This window comes from Pelodiscus sinensis, chromosome 3 (genome assembly GCF_049634645.1).
Source record: "Pelodiscus sinensis isolate JC-2024 chromosome 3, ASM4963464v1, whole genome shotgun sequence".
Classification (NCBI taxonomy): Eukaryota; Metazoa; Chordata; order Testudines; family Trionychidae; genus Pelodiscus; species Pelodiscus sinensis.
In genome coordinates, this window is record NC_134713.1 from 164726242 (window position 1) to 164752833 (window position 26592).

General features: G+C 42.8%; 1 protein-coding gene across 3 annotated transcripts in view; it reads right to left on the reverse strand.

The window, feature by feature from the left end:
- PRKCE (protein kinase C epsilon) overlaps positions 1-26592 on the reverse strand; it is a 464741-nt gene that overhangs the window by 135816 nt on the left and 302333 nt on the right. For all 3 annotated transcript variants that reach the window (XM_075925412.1, XM_025185851.2, XM_006125476.4), the window contains 3 exons: positions 25953-26049; positions 23301-23515; positions 22321-22494 (listed from right to left, as the gene is read on the reverse strand). In XM_075925412.1, the coding sequence (XP_075781527.1) occupies positions 22321-22494; positions 23301-23515; positions 25953-26049 (486 nt within the window). The remainder of the gene's footprint in view (positions 1-22320; positions 22495-23300; positions 23516-25952; positions 26050-26592) is intronic.

The window sequence follows — 26592 nt, forward strand, 5'->3', positions numbered from 1 at the left end:
CAGAGAACAAGAATCTCTCAGACTCAAACCCAAGTATGTACCATACAGAGAACAAGAATCTCTCAGACTCAAACCCAGAATTATTCATTCTGACCCATGGAAATGTGAAGAGTATGATAATCCTAAAACTAGAATTACTGCTTTCTGAGAGGTTTTTGTTTTTTTAAGAGTGCAGTGGAGGTTTTGATGAAAATGCAAAAATGTATGCTTTGCAGATTCAACTCTTTTTCCCATGATGAAATACTCTGGTGTATAATTACCATTTACTGAGCCTGCGGCTATTAAAAAATAATAAAATGCCCAAAATAATCCCCGAGAGAATCATGTTCTGCATTTAGAAAGAAGCTGCGGAGGAATCAGATCTTCATGTACAGTTTCCTTTTTCTGGAGTCTTCCTACATGGTGAGGTAGTTGTTTACTTGTAAGAGCAGCAGCTAACAAACATCATGAAAAATGGTCTCTTTCAATCATTCCAGTAAAACCCTGGAAATAATTAGTACAGCATAGAAGGTAACCTGATGGATACCTAGATCAGCAACAGCTTTCCATGCTTCAGTTATTACAACGGGCTTTGCTGTTACAGCCTACCTTCAAGCCAAACAGTGACTGGCCCTACATGGGCACACATGAGTAAGCAAAGGGCACAAGGAAGCCTCCGGTCACATTTTGGATTTGGCATGTGCTGAGTGGGAAGGTTCAGGGAGTGTCACTACTGCTAGTGGTGTTAGATGCTCCTAGCAGGTAGGAGTGCCATGCAGCTTGCATGATGTTGGAGAGTGCATCACTTCACTGATGCTAACGCCAGAAGGGACCATCAAGATCATCTGACTCCTTGCACATTGCCAGCACAGAACCTCACCCACCCACTCTTGTAATGGACCCCTAAACTCTGGCTGAGTTAATAAAGTCCTCAAATCCTTGTTCCAGAGATTTCAAAGTTACAGAGAATCCAACTCTTATTCTAGTTTAAACTCTCAAGTGACCCAAGGCCCATGCTGCAGAGGAAACTGAAAACACCCCAATGTCTCTGCTAGTCTAACCTGGGTGGGGGGAGAATTCCTGGGATGATCAGCTGGACCCTGAACATGTGAGCAAGACCCATCAGTCAGACACCTGGGAAAGAATTCTCTGTAGTAACTCAAGGCCCTCCACAACTAGTGCCACATCACTAGCTGCTGGGCATATTTTCTTTCATGCACATTCCTCCAACACACCAGGACCTAAGGCAGAAGCAGAAGGCACAAGGCCTGTGTAGTGAGGCAGAGTAGCCACCCTTCAGATTGGACAGCGAGGGAGCACTACACTCTCCTTGGTGGGAAGAGTCAAACCCAACCTGCTTCCCCACAGGAAGTACCAAAGCAGGACAGGAAGTACAAAAGGAAGGCTCCGCAGCTTCCAATTGCAGAGGAGATGGACACCACTGCCTTGCAGCCATGGGAGGTGAACCTGTGCATGGACATATCTTGATCCCAGAGGAGGTAGACAGCCCGAGAAGAGGAGTTGCCTGCTTTACCATTGGCCTTACAACCTGAGGAACCCAAGGACTGCTGGATGCCTGCTATCCTGAGAGGCAGGAAGAAACCCAGCCAAAAACTTACAGGGCTGACCATATCTCAAGTCAGTGTGTTACAACCACTGTTACAGCAGTGCTGACTCCTAAATGTAGGCAAGGGTAAACCACGCTTAATTCAAATCAGTGCAGAGTCAAGACTTTGTCTATACCAGTGCAGCTACATGAATACTAGTCATCATTTGTTGAATCAGAGCTATTCCTGAGTGTAGACAAAGTCCCAGTAGGTTACAACTAGGGATGTTAGAAAAGGTTTAATTTTGTAAACTTGTAACGGCTGGATTTTTTCAGCTGTTACACATTTACACACTGTGGGCGGGGGAGAGGAGTGGGAGCTCTGCGAGCACCAGCGCTTGCCTGCCACACGCCCCTCCCTGCTGCCTCGGATACATCTTGACATCTTGATACAGAGTCAGCAGCACAAAGGGGGAGGCTCCTTGGGAGCTGGTACACACAGGGAGCCAACCTGAAAGCCAGCTTCCCGCATGTACCAGCTCCTGCCTGCCTGCCCCGCTCTGCTGCCTCTGTGGGAGATGGCAGGGAGTGGGGGGAGAGGCTCCTGACAGGCACCAGCTCTCGCTTCCTCCCCTTGTTGCCTCTGATACAACAGCGGCAAGGGGGGAGGTGCATGTAGTCATTAGAATTAACAGATAAGACCAGGCTTTTCAGTTAATTGTGTAAACAACTGCACGCTAATATCTCTAGTTACAACCAGAGCAATTTATGGAGCTGCAGCACTCACTTTTACATATGCACACTAGAAACAAGTCACGTACACTTGAACCTCTTTAATCCAGCAACCCTGGGAAATAGGTATGCCAAATTAAAGAATCTGCTAGCCAAGAAGGGTGCTGCGGGGTCTGGGTGTGAGGGGGATGACTCTGTGCTTCCTGCTGCTCCCAGGCACCGGCACCGTACCCCTGTCACTAAGGGAGCAGCGGGGAAAAGGCTTAGGGGAAACGCATCACTGTGCTGCCATTTCCCTGGGAGAGAGGTGTTGATTCCTCCTCCTGTTCCTGCCAGGGTGTGAGTCACAGGTGTTCTGGGATTAGGGATACCTGGAGTACAGATGTGCCAATTCCATGGGTGCTTTGGGGCTAGGGCACAGAAAAAATGTAGATGCTCGGCACCCATGGGGCAGTTCTCTATCACCTGTCCCTCCCCCCGCACCTCCTGCATGCTGGCAGGCCCCATGGATCAGCACCTCCTCCTCCTTCCCTGTGCCTGCCATGGGTCAGCTGTTTCGCGAGATCAGGAGGCGCTGGAAGGGGAGAGGGAAGAGCGTGGGATCAGTGCACTCAGGGGAGAGAGTAGCACTGAGTAGGGGCAGCCAGGGGATGGGAAGAAGGAAGGATGGGTGCAGCTTTTAGGGGAGGGTTGGAGCAGGAGCAAGGCCTGGCCAGAGCAGCCCCCATCAGATTAGAAAAACAGGCTCATTTGTCTCAGGTCCCACCCCACCACACTATGACACCTACCTAATGCTATACACACCCGGCCCTTTCGTTGCTGAAACTTATGTCATTCAGGGATCTCCCCCCAGACTGATATAATTTTTTCTGACAAAATGCAAGTGTGGACAAAGCCAAAGTTATAGGGGGAAGCACAAATATGGGCCCTGAATGAGTTTGACTGCTCTGACCTGGACTTGAAGTGTAAAACTAACAGGGCTAATGGGAACAATGGATCTTCAGTGAGCTAACCAGGCTTCAATAATCTTTCAAGAACAGCAAACAACGATTAAGCAGCACAGCAGCAAATTTTCCAAAATCAGGTCACCAAACTGGACACAGAAACTTGTGTGTATGAGAGACAAAGACTATTTCCAACAACAATATCTACTTTTAAACAATGCACTGATTACTAACCAACCAATATGTTACAGTCTCTGGGATATCGAAATTAAAAACACAGCCCAAAGTAATTCCTGAAGTGTTGTACTTAGCACAATATCATTACGTCAGATTGCCGGAGTTTCTCTCTACTGCATGATGTCATCACTAGATTTAATCCTTTGTACCTCTTTGCATTTCATGAAATATCTGTAGAGTAGGTTTGCACTTGTGATTTGAAAAAGTCTGCTGGAACTAATTAATAATGAACCAATATAAGTATTTGTAGCATCTGTTGTATTTTGTATGTTTGACATTGTATTCAATCCTCTCTCACAGTTAACACCGGTGGAAAATTTGTCTCTGCTCAATGTACAGTATTAATGTACCTTGTATTAAATATTTTAGCTCTGATTAATCTAAAAGTTACTAGGGTTAATTCAGTCCTCTTTTACACACGCACAATCCCACTGAAGCCATAGGCATAACAAAATTGAGCCATACAAAATCTCTAATCTGGCACTAACCAGTAACATAGGGCAGTGCAAATCTATCCTAAACAGATTACACCCATATAGCAACAACTGCATAATGAGTTTAGCTGCTTAGCAACCAACGCACAAGAATACCAGGTAAAATGGATTAGAAACCTTAGATTTCTCCCAGATAAATGTAACTGGACAGCCAGTAAGGATAATTTGCACCGCAGATCTCAAATGACACCATGAACAATTAACACACAAGACATTTACTATCCTGCTAAATAAACATAAGGGAAAAAAACTTCTTTAACAGGTTCAAGAACTATTTTCCCTACTTAAGAACATACTACTTCTTAAAGGAACTCAGGCTAAAAATCATGTATCAAACAAAAGAAATATTACACTCTGCCCTCTGTTACTGATACCACCTATAATGGGGCAACTGCTCTACACTGGCATGGAAGGGACAAAAGCAGGGATGGGCAATAATTTTTAATGGGGGGGCACTCCAAGTTTTTCTTTAGTGGTAAAGGGCTGCATTTTATGCAGTGGGTGTGGGGTCTGGGATGGTGAGTGAGGTGTAGAAGGGAGCTTTTGATAGAGGACTGAGGTGCAGGAGGGGCTGTGGGATCTGAGAGGGAGTTTGGGTGAAGGAGGTGGTTATAATCTGGGGCAGACTCTTGGCGTGCAGGGTCCAGGAGGGGGTATGGGTGCAGGAGAAGATTCTGGCCTGGGGAAGTGGTGTAGGAGGGATGACAGGGTCTGGGAGGGAGTCATGATGTGGAGGAAGTGGGGAGAGGGGATACAGAGGGTTTGGATGGTGATCTGGGGCAGCAAGGGTGGTGGCCTGGAGCAGGTAGTTGAGAGGAGAGAGGGATGGGGTATGCAAGGCTAGGAGGTGCTTACTTAGGTGGCTCCCAGCCAGCAGCCTTGCAGGATCCTGAGACATGTTCCCTGCCTGTCTGCTAGGCTGGCTGCTCCATGTGGCTCTGCTCCAGCACCAGGAGGGAAAAGGGAGGAGGCTTTACTTGTTGGCCTTGCCGCCAGGAATATTTCTCAGCTTCTATTGGCTGGAAACTGGTCAATGAGAGCAGAGAGATTTTGCTAGGGGGCAGGGAGAGCATACGACACTTCCCAGTCCCTCCCCAGTATGCCGAACAATTAGCAGCCACTGTTTAAAGCAAGAGCTACTATGTAGTAAAGGTGCCAGAGAGGTGACAGTGAGCCAGATCCAGTGGCATGGCGGGACGAATCTGGCCCACTAGCCACCTCTTACCCACCCCTGGAGTAAAGCATCCTTAGAGAGGCTGTGCAGAGCTCAGTCAAGGGGGGAAAGCTTACTGGAAGTCGATCAGGGGAAGGCTTAGAAACAGCCACTCAGGCTAGGCTTGGCCCTATAAAAAGGGCTGCAGAGCAGAAAGGATCTGAATCTCTCTCTGGAGGACAAGTGAAACTGATAGAAGAGGTTACAGGAGATGCAAACATGGCTACTGCTTAGAGGGTCCTGGGTAGGGACCTGGAGTAGTAGGCGGGACCTGGATCTCCCCAAGGGTCATGCTTGCACTGCACTAGCCACTGGGAGTATGGCCAATCCAGACTGTATTTTGCTCCTAGGGTGACACACTAGACACTGGGCTACAGTTGGCCTCTGAGGCAGGTGCTAAGACCGAGGATTGCTGGTTCCCCCAGAATGGGTGAAAATGAAGTTGGGACACAGCTAGAGGGCACAGTCACCTCCTTACATGCAAAAATTAAAATCTTATTTATTTTTCACTCTTTACACTGTGTGCTCAGCTTTGAGTACTTTATATTTAGGAATAAAAACTGGCTAGTCCTCTTCATGTCCTGGTTTTCATGCTATCATAATACTGTATGTAATGTGTGAACTGTGAACACTGCACGGGAATATTTAAATACAAACAAAAACCAGTTTGCATTGTCCATTAAAAAACAATACCTACCAATTCCAATAGTATTAGGTTCTGTGATTTATTTTTAGCAAAACTTAATTTTTGGATGCTAATTTCCTGATAATACTGACATTTTTAGACAGTAGTCCAAGAACTAAGGCATAGGTTCTATTTCATTATTTATTTCTCAGAGCCTAATTGTACTAGGTGCTGTATATACACATAGTAAGAGATTGTCCCTCCCAGAAAGAGTTTAGGGTACGTCTACATTGGCAAGATTTTGCGCCAAAGCATTTGCTTTGGTGCAAAATCTTGCCACCTGTCTACACTGGCCGCGAGCACTTGTGCAAGAACACTGACGTTCTAATGTATAAAATCAGTGCTTCTTGCACAAATACTCTGACGCTCCCGCTCAGGGATAAGCCCTTTTGTGCAACTGTTCTTGTGCAAGAGACCAGTGTAGACAGGCAACATCAATTTCTTGTGCAAGAAAGCCCAATGTTTAAAATGGCCATTGGAGCTTTCTCGCGCAAGAGAGCATCTACACTGGCATGGATGGTCTTGCTCAAAAGCTCATCTTTTGCACAAAGGCACATGCCAGTGTAGACGCTCTCTTACTCAAATACTCTAACGCAAAAACTCTTGCGTTAAAGAGTATTTGCGCAAAATCTTGCCAATATAGACGTAGCCTTCTGTTTAAATAGACAAGGCAGACAAAGAATGGGAAAAGGAAGTATCATCATTCCTGTTTTACAGATGAGGAACTGAAGTACACTATGGCTGTGTCTACACTGGGCCACTTATTCCGGAAAAGCAGCTGCTTTTCCAGAATAAGCTGTGAGCTGTCTACACTGGCCCCTTGAATTTCCGGAAAAGCAGTGACAATTTACTGTAAGAAATCAGCTGCTTTTCTGGAAAAACTATGCTGCTCCCGCTCAGGCAAAAGTCCATTTCCGGAAAAACTGTTCCGGAAAAGGGCCAGTGTAGACAGAAAATAACGATCGGGGCTGTTTTCCGGAAAAGCGCGTCTACATTGGCCACGGACGCTTTTCCGGAAAAGTATCCTGCCAATGTAGACGCTCTTTTTCCGGAAATACTTATTACAGAAAACTGTTCCGTTTTAAGCATTTCTGGATAAAGGTGCTAGTGTAGACACAGCTTATTAGTTGGGTAATCTCTAGTACAAGGCAAAGAATGTAGACAGATGAAAGGCCTTACAAACTAGCTCATGAACTGTGAATCATGCATAGGAGTTATTGTGTTTAGCATTTAACCACTGTAGAATATGTCCATGCTCATCTTGGAGTAGAGAATTTTTAGTGCCCATCTTCATAACCTTCCTGGTTTTCACTGATTTTAATTTGTTTATGCAATCCATTTCTAGTCCAACAGAAGTTACCATGGGGCTGATTATGAATCTTCCATAAGATGTGATTGTGGAAGAAATCTGAGTATCAATCAATAGGAAAATTGTTCTGCTAAAAAGAATGTCTTAAAATGTAAACTGGGCTATGTTCAATGTATCATGCAATTTAGCCAAAGGCAAACATTTTTGATTGCTGTTGATGAAGCTGTTGATATTTTGAGAGCTATATACAAGTAACAGCCTGAAAGATATAACAAGGAGCACAACATTGGTCTAAAGAACAAATAATTGAGCTTTTTATACATTTATAAGAAACTATCCAAACAGATTTTTGTGTGAGGAAATTTCTTTCAAACATGACCACTCGCATATACAGATTATATTTTATATTTAACCCTCAGAGTTCATTTTAAACGTAGATTACTGCTTGATACTGCCCTCTTGATGTATTGATATGACTGTGTGGGATAGTCACATTTTGCAAAATCTAATGTTTCATTAAAAAAAGAGTTTCTAACTTTCATAGTATGTCTACACTACAGCACTAATTCGAACTAACTTAATTCGAATTAGTTAATATGAACTAAGCTAATTCGAATTAGTGCATCTAGACCTAAAAACTAGTTCAAATTAGCATTTTGCTAATTTGAACTAGCATGTCCACATTGAGTGGACCCTGAACTGAGGTTAAGGCTGGCTGGAAGCAGTGCCGGCAGGGCATCAGATTAGGACTTAGAGTGTGGAGCTGCTGTCTCATGCTAGCTGAGGGCTGTGCTTAAAGGGACCCGACCCCCACCCCAGACAGACAGTTCTCAGGGGTTCCCCGCTCGCTTGTCTAACTCGATGGAGGACAGCAAAGGAGTCCTGGCTTGGAGTGCCCTTAGTGCCCACACTTGGCACATCCCAGCACTCAGCCGTCAGCCCAGCTGCACTTGCCGCAGGCCACCATCCGGGGGGGGGGTCAATTGGGGGGCTGCAGGAGAGCTTCCACCCCGAGGAGCCCGCAGAGCCACTCCAGTCCTCCCCATTGGGGGCTCGTACCCCATTCCTCCCTCACCTCCTTCCAGTTACCCCTTCCTAGCCCCCCTTCCTGATGTACAAAATAAAGGACATGTGTGTTCAAAAATAGAAACTCTCTTTATTTAACAAAAAGGGGGGGGAGGTTAACCTCTGGGGGAGACTGGGAAAAGGAAGTGGGAGAGGGGAAGAGAGAGGAGGGCAACTAAAATGATCAGGGGTTTGGAACAGGTCCCATATGAAGAGAGGCTAAAGAGACTGGGACTTTTCAGCTTACAAAAGAGGAGACTGAGGGGGGATATGATAGAGATCTATAAAAGCATGAGTGGTGTGGAGAGGGTGCATAAAGAAAAGTTCTTCATTAGTTCCCATAATAGAAGGACTAGAGAACACCAAAGGAAAGGAATGGGTAGCAGGCTTCAACTAATAAAAGAAAGTTGTTCATCACAAAGCAAAGAGTCAACCTGTGGAACTCCTTGCTGCAGGAGGCTGTGAAGGCTAGAACTAGAACAGAGTTTAAAGAGAATTTAGATACATTCATGGAGGCTGGGTCCATGGAGTGTTATTAGCCAGGGGGCAGAAATGGTGTCCCTGGCCTCTGTTTGTGGAAGGCTGGAGATGGATGGCACGAGACAAATGGCTTGGTCATTGTCTTCGGTCCATCCCCTCCAGGGTCCCTAGTGTTGGCCACTGTCAGCAGACAGGCTACTGGGCTAGATGGAACTTTGGTCTGACCCAGTACGGCCATTCTAAGCTCAGGGCTCAGGGTCGGGGGTCTCACTGGAGCACCCTGATTTTCATGCAAACCTGCTCCTGGGTGGTCAGGCTGGCAGCTATCCTGCGCTCAACGGCCACTTTCCTGTGCCTAGTGCGGACGTCGTGGATGAGGTCCACGATGTCCGCACTAGACCAGGTGAGCGCCCGCCTCTTGCAGACCTGGGCAGGCTCCCAGGAGCTGCCAGCCTGGTCCCGGGAAGAGGCAGAGGGCTGGGTGGCAGCGGGTGGCTGGCTCGAGCTGTGCCAGGTGCAGGGTCTGATGGCTGGGTGCTGGCAGGCTTGCACCTGGCATGGGCACTGTAGCCAGCCCGTGCCCCTTTAAGGGCTCCGGGGCCAGGAGGGGGGCAGAAGAGTTTCCCTGGTGGTACCCAGAGTGGCCACCAGGGAAAGCTGGGGAGGGATAGCCTCCCACTAGTTCGAAGTAAGTGGCTACACAGCCCTTAATTCGAATTACTTAATTCGAACTAGGCGTTAGTCCTCATGGAATGAGGTTTGCCTAGTTCGAATTAAGCGCTCCGCTAGTTCGATTTAAGTTTGAACTAGCGGTTTGCTAGTGTAGCGCCTATCAAAGTTAATTTGAACTTACGTCTGTTAGTTCGAATTAACTTTGTAGTGTAGACATACCCACAGTTCCTAAGTTTTCAATTATGAACCAAAAATAACTAATACAGTGTTGATTTCCTGGGTCTGTAAAATGACTGAAATCATAGGTCTGAAAAGAGCAAACTCCCTTATCCCACCATTAATCTCAACAACTAAAATAGATTTTTGGTCTTCTACACAGAATAAGCGGCGAGGAGTCCTGTGGCACCTTATAGACTAACTGAAGTGTAGGAGCAGAAGCTTTCGTGGGCAAAGACCCACTTCGCCAGATGCATGTAGTGGAAATTTCCAGAGGCAGGTATAAATATGCAGGCCAGGATCAGGCTGGAGATGAGGAGGTGGATCCAATCAAGGAGGATGAGGCCCACTTCTAGCAGCTGATCTGGAGGTGTGAATTCCAAGAGAGCAGAAGCTGCTTTTGTAGTTACCAAGCCATTCACAGTCTTCGTTTAATCCAGAGTTGATTGTGTCAAACTTGAAGATGAACTGTAGCTCAGCAGTTTCTCTTTGAAGTCTGGTCCTGACGTTTTTTTGCTGCAGGATGGCTACCTTTAGATCTGCAATTGTGTGTCCAGGAAGATTGAAGTGTTCCCCTACAGGTTTTTGTACACTTCAGTTAGTCTATAAGGTGCCACAAGACTCCTCGCCGCTTTTGCAGACTCAGACTAACACAGCTACCCCTCTGATACTTTACACAGAATAAGTTGACATCCCTGCTGAGCATACTCTGATAAGGTGTAAAATGGAATCACTTCTATAATATGTGAATGCTAAACTGTACTATGTTTCTGTTAGGGTTTTAAACTGCCATCCTTCCTCCCAGTATCCAGCTGCCTGCCACATAAAAATCAACAGCAATAGCAAAGTCCCTAGTTCATATTGTCTCAGGTGCTTGTCCCTTTTAACAGCTGTTCTTTCCTGTGACATCAGTTATGCCCTGTTGACTGGTAGCAGAATCCTAGGATGCTACACACTGACTTTTCAGTGGAGGGAAATCACTGGTTCAGATGCTGGGAAAACTGTAAGTTTAGCTTGTCTCACACATATAGATGCATCTGTCCTGGAACAGAGACAATCAAAAACATCAAGCAGGAAAACCCTTTTTCTCTAGAAACCTCCCTGTATCAACCACAGACTCTCCTGAAGGAAAACTATGCAACAAAACTACTAACAACTCAGCATTTCTTCAAAGACTAAAATCTTATCCTCACACTAAGAAACCTCCCGCCCGCCTCCACACACTTGTTAGAACTGTATAGCACTGTAGAACTTGCACCATCTGATGAGTCATGTTTCAACAGTACAGTTGTATCTTTCCTGTTACTCCTACCAATAAACATGGGGAAAACTATATTAAACAATATTTTTTTTTCTAAATTCTCCATTAGCAGGTGAAGCATGGTCTAACAATCTAAAGAAAGGACCGGCAGTCAGACACTTGAGTTATAATTTAGACTCTGGTAGTAGCTCATTTCTTTCACATTAGAAGAAGTCACTGAGACCAAAAGTTCCCAAAGTGTCCACTAATTTTGAGTGTCCAACTTTAGATACCTCTGCTAGTTGGACTTCAAGGGTACGTCTACACTACATGCCTCTGTCGGCAGAGGCATGTAGATTTGTTTGTTCAGCAAAGGTAAATGAAGCCGCGATTTAAATGATCGCGGCTTCATTTACATTTACATGGCTGCCGCGCTGAGCCGACAAACAGCTGATCAGCTGTTTGTCGGCTCGCCGCTAGTCTGGACGTTCCCCCTGTCGACATCAAAGCCCTTTGTCGGCAGCCCCGGTAAACCTCATTCCACGAGGAGTAACGGGGCTGCCGACAAAGGGCTTTGATGTCGACAGGGGGAACGTCCAGACTAGCGGCGAGCCGACAAACAGCTGATCAGCTGTTTGTCGGCTCAGCGCGGCAGCCATGTAAATGTAAATGAAGCCGCGATCATTTAAATCGCGGCTTCATTTGCCTTTGCTGATCTGTCTAATCTACATGCCTCTGCCGACAGAGGCATGTAGTCTAGACACAGCCAAAGTGTCAAGCTGCGTATTTAAAATTTGAGGAAGCCAAAATTAGCAGATACCTCCATTGCACAAATGGCAGAGATTAAGGCAAAATGTAACTATGCCTATTTATTAAACCTGCATAGCAAGGTTGTTTGGGAGTATTAATGTATGTTTATAAAGCACTGTGAAGATGAAATAAATATATTGTTTTAATTACTGAAATTTCTCTTCCAGAAAACTGGTTTTAAAATAAATATAAATACATAAAATCAACGAATCAGATAAATATGTCTCAAATGAGTCACATCAAGAGCTATAAATGGTATTAAAGAGCAGATAGCATGAAAGTCAAACTAGCCAGTTTATTCATCTTGCCACTTAACATCCCACATCATTTTAATAATTTTTGTTAGCTAATGCCATCTGCAAAATTTATCAAAGCTAGATTTCTTAACCACAACATGACATACCTGCACACACACATATGAGTACACACACATTACATATTCATATTAAAATATCCGAGTGTTTTCTAACAAAATGGCAGCAATGTATTAAGTTGCTGGATTTTTTCTTTAGAATCAACACATACAATCCTTGAAGAAGTACTGTAGCACGGAAGAGAGGAGAGATGATCTTATGGTTAAGGGACCGAATTGGGACTCAGGAGACTAGTGTTCAGTTCTTAGCTCTGCCACAGACTTCCAGTATAACATCTCTCTATTCCTCAGCTCCCCATTTCTAAAATGTGGATAATAGTTATTAACTTCATGGTGGCTTGGAAGAATAACTATTCTCTTCTCATAGAATCATAGGGTTAGAAGAGACCTCAGGAGGTAATCAAATCCAATCCTCTGCTCAAAGCAGGACCAGCCCCAATTAAATGATCCCAGCCAAGGCTTTGTTAAGCCAGGACTTAAAAACCTCTAGGGATGGAGATTCCACCTCCTTCCTAGGTAACCCATTCCAGGGCTTCCACCCTCCTAGTAAAATTCATGAGAAAGAAAAAATTTCAATGTAAATGCACTAGAAAGCTGACTTTAAACATTCATAACTCCATCTGTTAAAACTAATTTCTTCAAAATTGTCTTGATGTTAACATCTCAGTATAATTAACAGATTATAAGGCAAAAGGGACAATTATGACTATCTCCTCTGATCACCAGTCTATATAAAATAAACTACATTTGAAGCATCTAGCATCCTTCCTTTTTCAAATTATTCAGGAACTAGAAGATTTACTTGGCATTGCTCAGATCCTTAACTCAATTAATTTTTGTTTTTCTTCATTTAAATCATTGCTGTGGGCTGGGGATGAGGGATCAGCATGCAGGCTTCCCTGGGGAGAGAGGACAACCCCGGTCCTCTCTCACCACAGTAGCAATCTGGTCTTGACCAATCTTTTACAAAAGTTTACATTTAGGTTTGAGACAAAATATGAAAATAATGTAGTACCAAAAGGATGTGTTTTAGGAAGTAGGGAGCAACTTCTTTCATGATGTTATTTGAATTAAATTATTCAGTATTTCCCTCTCAATTATTTGTTCAGTTTATAAAGCTGGGTGAACAACAGATGGAAGTTCCACAAGTTTTCAAATAACATATTTTAATTTTCTGATAATCTCTTAAATTCAGTGAAGCACATTTAAATCCATCCTCATTTACCAAGTACTTCAACACATGCTTGATTTTTATGTCAATGGGATTTAAGCACTGGTTTAAAGTAAAACACATGCTTTCATGATTTGCCCAGTTAAGACCCTTGTACAAATTATGGTTCCAATCCTGAAGTCAATGGGACAAAACATGGGATTGAAGTTAAACGTGTGTAAATATCTGCAGACTAAGGATGCTATTGTTCCTGGAAGCCTTCTCATCTGTGTGGAGAGGCTGTCCAACACTGTTGTCAGTCAAAATCAAAAAACATTGTTAAAGTAATAGTACCCATATTGTATCTACTTGGCACAGTTCCTAAACTAGGCCCTTAATTTTCCAAATTAATTCCATAGTATATCTCTGATGACTAAAAACATATTAATGAAATGGGCATCTGACTAGAACTAAAATGTCTACCTTCTGAAGAGGAAGAGACAAGGTATGTTTGGTAACATCTTGAATTGGACCAATTTCTGCAGCGTTTACACAGAGCTCTCCTTGAGGTCTGCTCTGTGTAACTTGAAAGTTAGTCTCTTTCACCAATAAAAGATGGACCAATCAAGATATTAGAAAACCCATCTCGTCCCTCTGATACAGCAGCGGGGAACATTTTGGGGATTGGGGACCACTGGGCCACAGAAAAATTAGTCAGGGCACATTCCAGTGACAAACAAACAAACAAATCTCATGGACGTGACACCTGTCTGATAAGCAGACAAAAAAGGAAAGACACTCACCTCACTCATGTAACTTGGGGCACCAGGGTTCCCTTGCACTCCAATCCCATTGGGGGGGAAAGACTCAGGGCTTCCCCCCAGAGCTGGATTAACTCTTCTGGGGGCCCAGGGCTAGAAGATTTTGTGAAGCTCCCCTAGACTCTGGGGTAGGGTGGGAAATGAAGGGTTCAGTATATAGGAGGGTGCTGCTGAGGAGTGAGCTGGGGCTGGAGGTGCAGGATCTAGATATATGATAGAGTGCAGGAGTGGGTTGGGGTGGGAGGCTCTGGGCAGGAAGGAGTGCAGGAATGGGATGGGGTGGAGGTACAGAGTCTGGGTGAAGAAGGGGCTGGGAGTAGAGGAGTCGGGGAGCTGCTGGAGTGGGGTGGCACTGGGATGTGGGGTCTGAGCAGGAAAGGGGATGCAGGAGTGGGATGGGGGTTTGTCTGGGCGGGAAGGAACGTGAGGGAGGGGGCAGGAGTTGGGAACACCACTTGGTGCAGCTCCCATGGGTGCACAGGTGACTCCATGTCACTCTGTGCTGCCAGGCACCATCCCCCACCACTCCCAGTGACCAGGATTCCAGGCCAATGAGAGCAATGGGGGTGAAGCCTGCAAGCCAGAGCAAGCTAGGGAGCTTCCCTGTGCTACCAATCCCAGCGCAGTGCTGTCCCTCTTCCTCTGTGCCCCCCTCGCCTCCGCCTCTTACCAGGCAGATCCCACAGACCAGATGCAGCCTGTGGATCCAGCCCACAAGGCTTGGGACTCCCTCCCTAGCAGCATGGCTGGAGCACCAGTGCTGGCTTGCTGCATTGTGGATGGAGGGGGAGCCCCAAGCCTCGTGGGCTGGATCAAGGCAAGCTGAATGCTGGGTTGGATCCACAGGCCTTAGGTTCCCCATCCCTGCTCTAATATCATAAGACTTACAAGGCTGCAATACCACATTATAAAGGCAAAAACTGCAGTATGTCTTGCCATGAAATCTTCTGCACTGTCTGCAGAGTTCAAATTACACTTTACAGTCTGCAAGGGAGAGCTCTCACATTTTAGAAGTATTAATTTTTGTGGGGAAGGGAATAAAAGTTAAAATAAAGTTATGTCGAGTAAACAAACATCAAGTACTTGGAAATAAATACAGTGCCAGTGCTCTCCAGTATGAGCTTAACTGTAAAATTTAAGCAGAAGGATCATTATTTTAGCGCCCCATTCTGAGATGCTCAGTACTCAGTACTATGACCTCCCACTGCAGAGGTTATAGAGTAGTTTTTAAACTAAGGGCTGGGGGAAAGCCGACAGGTGCGGAGGAGCATATGGATCAGACAGAAACATCTATTAGGGAAGGTTCTATTAATAGAGATGCTTTATGTTCTAGTCAGGAGGAGAGGATGGAAGTACGGGTCGGATCAGATGAGACACAATCAAATAAAAAAAAAGAGTCTAACACATCAAGAAATGGCAGACAGATAAATAGTGACACATTATTAAAGTGCTTGTACACACATGCTAGAAGTCTAAATAGTAAAATGGGCGAACTAGAGTGCCTAGCTTTAATGGAGGAACTGATATAATAGGCATCACAGACACATAGTGGAATAAGGACAATCAATGGGACACAGTCATACCAGGGTACAAAATATATCAGAAGGGCAGAACAGGTCATGCTGGTGGGGAAGTGGCACTATACATGAAAGAAAATGTAGAATCAAACGAAGTAAACATCTTAAATGAGCCAAAATGTTCAATACAATCACTATGGATAGTAATTCCATGCTCCAATATTAAGAATATAGCAGTAGGGATATATTATTGACCATCTGATCAGGACAATGATAGTGACTATGAAATGTTAAAGGAGATTAGAGAGGCTATCAAATTAAAAACCTCAATAATAGTGGGAGATTTCAATTATCACCATACTGACTAGATACATGTCACCTCAGCACGTGATGCAGAGATACAATTTCTTGATACCTTAAATGACTACTTCTTGGAGCAGCTGGTTCTGGAACCCATAATGGGAGAAGCTGTTCTTGATTTAGTCCTAAGTGGAGCACAGGATCTGGTTCAAGAGGACCGCTTAGAATTCGTGACCATAATATAACAAAATTTAACATCCCTGTGGTGGGAAAACACCTCAGCAGCCCAACAGTCTGACATTTAATTTCAGAAAGGGGAACTACACAAAAATGAGGAACTTAGTTAAATAGAAATTAAAAGGTATGGGGACAAAAGTAAAATCTCTGCAAGTGGCATGGAAACTTTTCAAAGACACCATAATAGAGGTCCAACTTAAATGTATACCCCAAATTAAAAAACATAGAAAGAGAATCAATGAAGTGTCACCATGGCTTAACTACGAGGTAAAAGAAGCAGTGACAGATAAAAAGATCTCTTTTAAAAAGTGGAAGTCAAATCCTAGTGAGGAAAATAGAAGGGACCATAAACTTTGTCAAATTAAGTGTAAAAATATAATAAGAAAAGCCAAAAAGGCGTTTGAAGAACAGCTAGCCAAAAACTCAAAAAGTAATAGTAAAATGTTTTTTAAATACATCAGAAGCAGGAAGCTGGCTAAACAACCAGTGAGGCCCTTGGACGATCGAGACGCTAAAGGAGCACTCAAAGATGATAAAGTCATAGCGGAGAAGCTAAATGAATTCTTTGCTTCAGTCTTCACGGCTGAGGATACTGGGCAGATTCCCAAACCTGAACCATTCTTTTTAGGTGACAAATCTAAGGAACAGTCCCAGATTGAGGTGTCAGTACTAGAGGTTTTGGAACAAATTGATAAACTTAACAGTAACAAGTCACCGGGACCAGATGACATTCACCCAAGAGTTCTGAAAGAACTCAAATCGGAAATTGCAGAACTATTAACTGTGGTTTGTAACCTATCCTTTAAATCGGCTTCCTATCTAACGATTGGAAGATAGCTAACATAATGCCAATATTTAAAAAGGGCTCTAGAAGTGATCCTGGCAATTACAGACCTGTAAGTCTAACGTCAGTACTGGCCAAATTAGTTGAAACTATAGTTAATAATAAAATTGTCAGACACATGGATGAATATAATTTGTTGGGGGTTTCTGTAAAGAGAAATTATGTGTTGCTAATCTGCTGGAGTTCTCTGAGGGGGTCAAAATATGTGGACAAGGGGGATCCAGTGGATATAGTATGCTTATATTTCCAAAAAGCCTTTGACAAGGTCTCTCACCAAAAGCTCTTAAGTAATGTAAGTTGTCATGGGATAAGAGGGAAAGTCCTTTTGTGGATGATAACTGGTTAAAAGACAGGAAATAAAGGGTAGGAATAAATGATAAGTGGAGAGAAGTAACTAATGGGGTCCCCCAAGCATCTGTTCTGGGACCCATCCTATTCAATTTATTTATAACTGATATATAGGAAGGGATAAACAGTAAGATAGCAACATTTGCAGATGATACCAAACTGCTCAAGATAGTTAAGACCAAAGCAGACTGTGAAGAGCTTCAAAAAGGTCTCACCAAACGAAGTGACTGGGCAACAAAATGGCAAATGAAATTTAATGTTGATAAATGTGAAGTAATGCACACTGGAAAAAAATAATCTCAACTATATATATAATATGATGGGGGCTGATTTGGCTATAACTACTCAAGAGAAGGATCTTGGAGTCATTGTGGATAGTTCTCTGAAAACATCCACTCAGTGTGCAGTGGCAGTCAAAAAAAGCAAATAAAATGTTAGGAGTCATTAAAAAAGGGATAGAGAATAAGATAGAAAATATCTTATTGCCTCTATATAAATCCATGGTACACCCACATCTTGAATACTGTGTACAGATGTGGTCACCACATTTCAAAAAAGATATATTGGCATTGGAAAAGGTTCTGAAAAGGGCAACAAAAATGATTAGGGGTGTGGAACGGGTCCCAAATGAAGAGAGATTAAAAAGACTTGGACTTTTAAACTTAGAAAAGAAGAGACTAAATATAGGGGGATATAATAGAGATCTATAAATCATGACTGATATGGAAAAAGTGAATAAGAAAAAGTTATTTACGTATTCCCACAATATAAGAATTAGGGGTCACCAAAAGAAATTAAGAGGCAGCAGGTTTAAAACAAGCAAAAGGAAGTTTTTCTTCACTCAGCGCATAGTCAACCTGTAGAACTCCTTGCCAGAGGATGCGGTGAAGGCTAGAACTTTAACAGGGTTCAAAGAAGATCTAGATAGATTCATGGAGGTTAATTCCATCGATGGTTATTAGCCAGAATAAGTAAGAATGATATCCCTAGCCTCTGTTTCTCTGGAGGTGGGTGACAGGGGAAGGATCACGTGAAGATTACTTGTTGTGATCTCTCCCTCTGGGGTATCTGGTGTTGGCCACAGTCAGCAAACACGATACTCGGCTAGATGGACCTTTGGTCTGACCCAGTCTGGCCACTCTTATGTTCTTAGACTATTTTAGTCCAAACAGTTAATCTGACATTTTTGGCTCCACTGTGCAAAAGCCTTTGTCTCAGCAAAACTAGTTTTAACTGTACACTATCCTTTTTAAAGAACTGTTTCCCTATCTGGTTTGATTTTTTTACTCAATTGAAAATGAACAAATAATTCAGTGCATAATGTATATTTTTAACTCCTAATTCACAGTTACAATTTTTTTGTACAATTTCTACAAAGAATCTTTTGTTTGATTGTTCGCAAACAAGTTTTTAAATTAATTTCATTATTGAGCTGTGTTGTTTAGTTTTGATTGGACACATACATCACATGGTATTTCCCTTTGTTTAATAGAGTGATCTTAATTCTTAAAGACACAGTTTCTTGTGAAAATTATAAGCTCAAATTTTGCTCTCTGTTAATATGACAACTGAGTGAAATTAGTCCCTGCAGAGAATGCCAACACAAGGTATATGCATGATTAAAATTCTACATAAACCAATAGTGGTCTCAGTATTTCCCAGAGGAGACTATATCACAGTCAAATATACATAACTGTATCTTGGAACAGATACTTGTTAAGTGTTTAGACTAAGGATTGTAAATTCATTAGTTAACTCAAGTTACTTTGTGATCAGTTCATTCAAGATACAAAATGACCACAAACACTAGTCTAGTGATTCTCCTTGAGAAAGAGGAAATACTGTACAGTCTCTCTGATGGAGAGATGACTTGTATGGAAACAAAGGGGGAGGAGAACACAAGACTGAGAGACCGTCAGTGGAAACTGCTGACAAATTTGTGAATCTCTTACACCGGGAAAGGGCTTGGAGAGCAGGTAGAATGCAATTCAAAAGTGTCACTGGCCTGGGAGGTAAATCATTAGTACCAGCAGGGAGGGCGCAGCAGTGGCATGATTCGCTTTATACAAACCTGGCCTTTATTGATACTAACATTCCGCAGTCATATGACTCTTAATGGGCAGAATGGTATATTTATTTACATTTCAGAAGGTCTTATCTCCCTTAGTCTTGAAAATCTCACTCTATTGATGAAATCTATTTCTTTCACATACCTCATCCATTATTTTAAGAGTAGTATCTTCAGACATTTTGAAACTCATCTGAAATTCTAATTAGAGTGCTCCCCAGGGTCTTTCAGTTATCTTTGGTAGAAATAAACTTTATGTGGATTTTTTTCATATATGTTCCCAACACACTATTTGTGTTAACTGTAGAAAATGGAAAAGGATTAAAAAAAAAAACCACTACTTTAAATACTATAAAATTATGCCAACAATCTGCTAATGCAGGCCTGGACAAAATAGGCCTGACAAGCCACCATATCTGGCCTGCGGATGCAGCAGGAAGCCTCAGGCAGACTCCTTGCTTGCCCAACTCCTTTCTGTATGCCACTCAGAAAAGCGGCTGCCGGGCCATTTGTGTTTCACAGTTGGGGTGTGGGGAGAGGTTTCATGAGCTGTTCCTACCCCGAGCACAATCCCGTTGGCCAGTTTCTGGACAATGGGAGTGCCTGTTTGAAGAATAGGCAGCATGTAAAGCACTACTCCCCTCCCCTCCAGCTCTTATTCACAGACACACATAGCCCCAGCAGCCCGTGTGGTGGCAGGGCAGGAAGGGAGCCTGCTTGAGAAATGTGCTGGGCTGCTGGCTGGGAGTCGTCTAGGTAAGTCTCCCAGTCAGAGCCTGCCTTTGGCATCCCAGCCTCTCCCTCCCTCTAACACCCTGCTCCCCCACTCCTGTCCCCCTAACCCATATAACCCAAACTCTCTGCCCCTCTCCTGAAACCATATCCCCTCCCAGATCCTGCATCCCAATCCTCAGCCCTAGGTCACAACCCAAGCCCCTGTATCCCCTCCTGCACCCCAGTCCCGTGCCCCTGGTCAAAACTGCCTCCTTCACCCAAACTGCCTCCTAGACTCCACACACTCTCCTGCACCCCAGTCCCTTATCCCAAGCTCCCTTCTGCACTCAGCCCCCACACCTCCTCCATTAATATAATGGCAGAGTGCAGTCCCTGACCACTTTCCAAAATCTTGGAGTGGCTCCCCATCAAAAATTATTGTCCACCCCTGTGCTAATGAAAAATTTGAAAACTGCAATCTAGATACAACCAACAATTTTTCTACAACACGCTAAGAGCATATTTTATCTTGTTAATTGTTCAGTTTAAAAATTTTACTCAACAATTCTGTTCAAAACCATTTTAGGCACAGATATTCCATAACTGTATGCACATGTAGCAATAGAAAATGCATATATAAATCAGATAAACATTTAACTGCTAATATGTGTATGTACATTTTTAGTTTTACTATGCAACTGGACAGCAAGTTTTTTGACATGTCTACTATTATTTCAATGACTTTGAATTAGATGTAATGGGTTATTTTTTCTCTGGTTTAACTCTGCTTGTTTGAACAGGGTTGCACCAAAGATGGCTGCCCCAACAATTCTGATGTCATCCTTTGCTAAAAAAGAAACAGAACCTTGAACTCAGGGCTTGGCTAATAAATAATATAATAGATTTTCAGTATTTGATTTTAAATATATACATTTATTTATTTATAAATTTTAAATCTAAATATTATGTTTTCTCTAAGGACCAAATCCTAGCTTCATGAAAGTTAATGATGAAGTTTACATTGATGGCTAATGATTTGGAATATGTAATATTTTAAAATAACTTTTTAAGATTATGGATATTTTAAAGGTTTTAACCAGATACAAAATTGATATTCTACCCACAAAAATGCTTATTTACAAATTAGGCTTTATCCTGCAGTCCTACAGCATAACTCCCACTGAAGTTAATAAGATAACACTAAGTAGGAAAGGAACTTTAAGCAGACATCTGTTGTCCACTCTTCTGGATGACAGAGAGAAATAAAAAGCTACGGGGATGAAGTATGCAAATTAGCGCTGAATAGGACTAGTCTCAAACATCCTAAATAACAGTTTCAGAGAGTCTAGATAATTCACTTACCATCCAAACAGAATTTTTAAGATGACAGAGTGCTTATGTATGGTAGCAATCCCGGTCTAGATAGGGATTCCATCTCAGATTCTAACAGTGAACACGTAGTAGAGAAGGGAATCGTTTAGGGAGTAAGGATCTCGTTATCAGCTTTTGCTGTCCTCCTACCTCATGGTCAGCGTTAGCTTGATAGAAGTTGAACTGAAGGGCAGCATATCTGCCTCCTCTTCTTTTTGAGCTCTAAGAACATCAGCTTCATTTTACAGTGTAAGAAACTGAAAATATGAGCCACAGGAGGGTTCTCCCGTAATCTTATTTCTGTCCAAATTAAGAAAACTGGAATTTTAATGAACAATTTCGGTATCTCTTTCTTTCTGTTGTGGACACTAAGAACATTTTTATCTCAATTGTGTAAGCCACTGACATACCCTGTTATTGTATTCAGGAAATGTAGAAGATAAGTCAGTAACTTCTCTGCTGCCATCTTCTGGAATATCTAAGGCAACACAGTATTTATGCTGTTTAATAATGGCATTACATTTGCCATGAAGATTCTATTTGGGCAAGCAGTGAGCTAGATACCATTCTTAGAGCCCTGCAAATCCATGGATATCCCATAGCTCATTTTTGTGGATATGGATGTAGATACACAGTTTGTGTCTAGAAGCCTGCAAATTTGTGGATATCCACAGGTATCCACATTCACAGATGGGGATGTAGATATCCATGGCTCATTTTTGTATTCGTGCAGGGGCTCTAGCCATTCTCCTTTGATTTCTTTACATCATGCAAGTTAAAAGAAGAACCCATTAAAATTTCACGCTTCTGAAGCATCAATGAAATTCTCTAGAAATATTTCAAAACATGGTGTATTGGTACTTTTAATGCAGCTTCATTCTGAGCTGCAAATATTTAAAAATACTGTTGTACAGCTCTCTTGGTGTAAGTTAACCAAGAGGGTTATTTAGCCTACCTTAGTCTGGAAGCAGCAGTAGAGTTGTGTTAGATAGGGGTGTTTCCGTGCTAATGCCAGAATTCTTTTTTCTGTCATTGTACAGTCTACATCATCATCTTGAAGGATGACATCTTTCTTTAAGACTTTTACCGCATATACTTCATCTTTTCCTTTTAGCTCAGCTAGCATGACCTAGAACCAGTAGAAATCTTTGCTTACATACTGCACATAGAATCACACAAATATATTACATGACATGTTTAAATGCAATAGAAACAAATGCGTGCAGATTTTAAAAGTACGGAGCAATTAAATGGATAACTGCACTTACAGCACTCTCAAGATCTCTATTTTATGTGAAATTAACATTTTAAAATGGACACTTCTAGTAAAACTTTATATATCAGTCACATCATGTACACTTTGTCCACTTTAGTTAAGAATGCAGCCAGTTATCCAGTACTTTACAGCTTTCCTTCTATGCACAACTGCTGAGATCTGGATGATAGGGAAAGGGCTTCTGCTGCTGAGCTTGAGGAGGGACAGAACCCCAACACAACTTAATTATCACATAGCATGTGGAATTTTTAAGACTGGCAGATGGACAAAAGCAACCAACCATCATTTGACATTCAAAGTGAGCAAATTTGGAGTGGAAATCATCTGGATAGAGAAAAATCAAGGAATTCCATAATGTCATTTCTCCACTCTTGTTTCCTTTTGGAATACACCTGCTGTGACTATTTTTCCTGTAAAGCAGTATTTATTCTTGATTTACTTAATGCAATTTGAATAGTGAAATTCTGAAATGTAGAAATCTAGTTCAAAGCTCTTAGTCCTCATTTTTATAATGATTTAAACATTAAAATAAATCAGCTAATCAGCAGGATACATATTCAAGGTGGGAGCACTTTAGGCAATATTAACTAACACTAGCACTTTGTCCATTCAAGCAGCAGACACAAAAATAACCTATCAAGTCAGAGAAAGGCACCAACCTTGCCAAAGCTGCCTTTCCCTAATACTTTAATGAAGTTGAACTCTTCCAGGCCCAATCGTTTTGTCTGGACTTGTTTGACTTCCCCATTTTCACCATTCTCCCCAGGTTTATTAAGCTGGTTGTCTGCTGAAGATGTTGCTGTCGTCCTGTGTTCTTCTCCTCGATTGTCAAATGACAATGCTTTCCTAATGTTGTTTTCAAGCTCTTTGATTTCTGTGAAAAGATGGGAACAACCGATTGACTTCTCCACAAAACCAGTCCAATCCCATGCTATTATGGGCAATTCTGTCCCTCTTCTCACTATAAGAAATATACTGCTTGAAATTCTTAGGTAAAATTATTTAATTACCTAAGGGCTTAGGCAGTGAAATTCCCAAGTTTGTATTTCAATACCACATAAATAATATGATGCAGGGCAATCAATCTAAATAGACAGATAAAGTCATTCACTTCAAGTGCTACAGGTCCCATTCTGTTTCCAGAGTCACCACTGTAAATAAAGAATGCACAGTAACTCCTCTGAAGAAAAGACAGGACTATGTAGCACTTTAAAGACTAACAAGATGGTTTATTAGGTGATGAGCTTTCGTGGTCCAGACCCACTTCCTCAGATCAATATGTGGAAGAAAATTGGCATGACCATATATACACCAAAGTGATACAATCAAAAAAAATGAATGCATGTGAAATTGACAAATCAAATTTTAGAACAGAGTGGGGGTGAGGAGGGAAAGTTAGTGTCTATGAGGTAATGACATAAGGGTGATAATAGGGGAAGTTTCTGTGAGGTAATGAAATAGGGGTGATAATTGGGGAAGCTATCTTTGTAATGGGTGAGATAATTAGAGTCTTTGTTTAAACCCATACATAAAGTATCAAATTTAAGCATGAATGACAATTCTGAAGCTTCTCATTGAAGTCTGGAGTTAAAGTCAGGGTTCACAAGAACTCTCTCTTCTGGATTCACCATTTCCCTGAGTTTCACTATGAAGTCAATGGAATAGGCTGGTGTAAAGGAGAGGAGAATCCAGCCCACTCATAATTAAAAAAAACACATACAATTCACAAATTTCCCAACAGATTCTTAGATCTCTGAAGGTGATTTGGGGGGCTCACACGCCTTGTTTTATTAGCGTCTCCAGAGATAATGTTTTTAAAAGGATTGTCCCATATTTAAGCCCTCCTGCAGGTGACCCTACTTTTTTTAAAAAAATAGGTAAATATTTCATTTCTATCTCTCCCCTCCCATCTGTACTGGTGGGTTCTACTGCTAGCCAGATCTTTGCTCACCAGCTGCTCACCCACAAGCAGTGAATGTGGGCGTCCGGGGGCTGACAATGGGGGTGAGTGTGCAAAGCTGGTGGTCAGGCAAAGCTGCAGCACGAGGGGCCGTCTGCTTCCCCCTTCTGGTCTGACAGTGCAGTCCCTGCTGCGTGTCAGCTCTTGACCAACAGGCTCCCCCCACCCCATTTCCAGCTAGCACTAGCTGCTTGCTACAGTGGCTGGTGAGTGCGAGCAGGAAGTGGCTGGCTACATGTCACCTTTGCTGCCACCTATCAGCCCTTTACGCACTTCCTTTCTCACTGTCCTCTCCCTGCTGTGCCCATTCATACCCCTGTCCCACTCCCGGCCCTGCAATTCCCCAGACAGAGGCACTTAGCATTCTCCTCACATGCTGACACCCCACTCTAGGTTCTTCAGGTACGGTGTCCTGGGCTACTCTGTCCCCTATGCACTCTCCCCTTCCAAGCCGCCTCTCTGGCTGGGTTCTTCTGGTCCCTGGACTCAGTGCATCCTTTGGGTTTAACCCCTTCCTGCCTGCAGAAGGAGACAAGAGGTGGCTGGGCTGTGTTGGTGGCCAGCAGCAGCTTGGAGGTGTTAGCTGCCTTTTTACACTGTGGGCAGAAAGGCACAAGTTGCCTCCAGCCACAGGGAAGCGGGGAAGGGTGGGAGGAGGGGAGTGGAGGTGAGGGAGGAGCAGGAGGCAAGAGATGACCTCTGGAAAAACATGAGCCAGGTCGTCTCTATCCCTACCCCAATTCCCTTAGGCCCAACGCAGCTCCCATCCCTTCCCTCTCACATAATGCTGAAAGGCTGCTTCTTGCTGCATTCTGGTGTGAACCCTGAAATAAACTGGGGAGGGGTGCTGTGACTCTGCATGCCCCCTACATGTTGCCTTGTGAAGACCTGATGCCAGGTACCCGGAGAGGCAGGTCCCTCCTGAGGCTAGCCAGGCATGGAGAGTGGAGACCAATGAGTAGGGATGCTTGGGTCAGGTTGGTCAGTAACCCCATCCCCATGTGAGACAGGTGTACGGGAGTGTGTGTGTATTACCACTCCCTGTGCAAACCTTAAAGTTAAGCTGGTAAACTCCAACTATGCAGCATTTCTTTTTAACAGGGGCTCAGTCAACTTGATGTTCGCTTGAACATTTGTACTGCGTAGTTCTGATTGATTGCAATTGAACTTAAGTAATACAAGTAATTTTACTTGGTGTCCTGTATTCAGCACAGGGATATGATTACCCTATGCTAAATGTTTATCACATTGTCTATCAAGGCCAGGATCCATTGGAACAGTACACTTACTCCTCAGAGAGATTGACATTAAAGCAATATTTATTGATATTAAAACGAAATAGATATCTAACCCTGGTCACATGGAGAGGTTGGTGCTGACTTTGACCTATCTTCTTCTGAAGGTGTGGTTCCAGGAACTGGCTGCTGAGATTCTGCACCTGCAATTAGCTAAGAACATTCCCACAAAAAGAAATTTAGCTGTGAGATCCTCTACTACAAAAAGTGCAAAATAAGCAACTTGAAAAACAAAATAACTTAACAAAGGGAAGGAACTGAGAACAAACACTTCATCCCTAAATTGTCTTACTGGCCATGTTAAAAGTTAGATCCCAATGCCTACAGTACAGATTTTCACTTTAAAGATGAACCAAAATACTCATCAAAGGTGCAGATAGAAGCCTATGTAAGATTCTGGTTCAGTAACATGTGAATTTAACAACCACAAGCAAATGTATTTTACACCACATTAACCAATAAAGATTAGTTCTTCCATTAGGATCCACTTCTGCTAGGTAATAAGGGTACATCTACATAGCAGAGTTATTTCAAAATAACTGATGTTATTTCGAAATAACAATGTGAGTGTTTGCACAGCAATTCTGTTATTTTGAAATAATTTTGAAATAACGGAAAGTTTATTTCAAAATCTGTAAACTTAAATCTATGAGGAATAATGCCTATTCCGAAATAGCTATTTCAGAATAGCAGTAG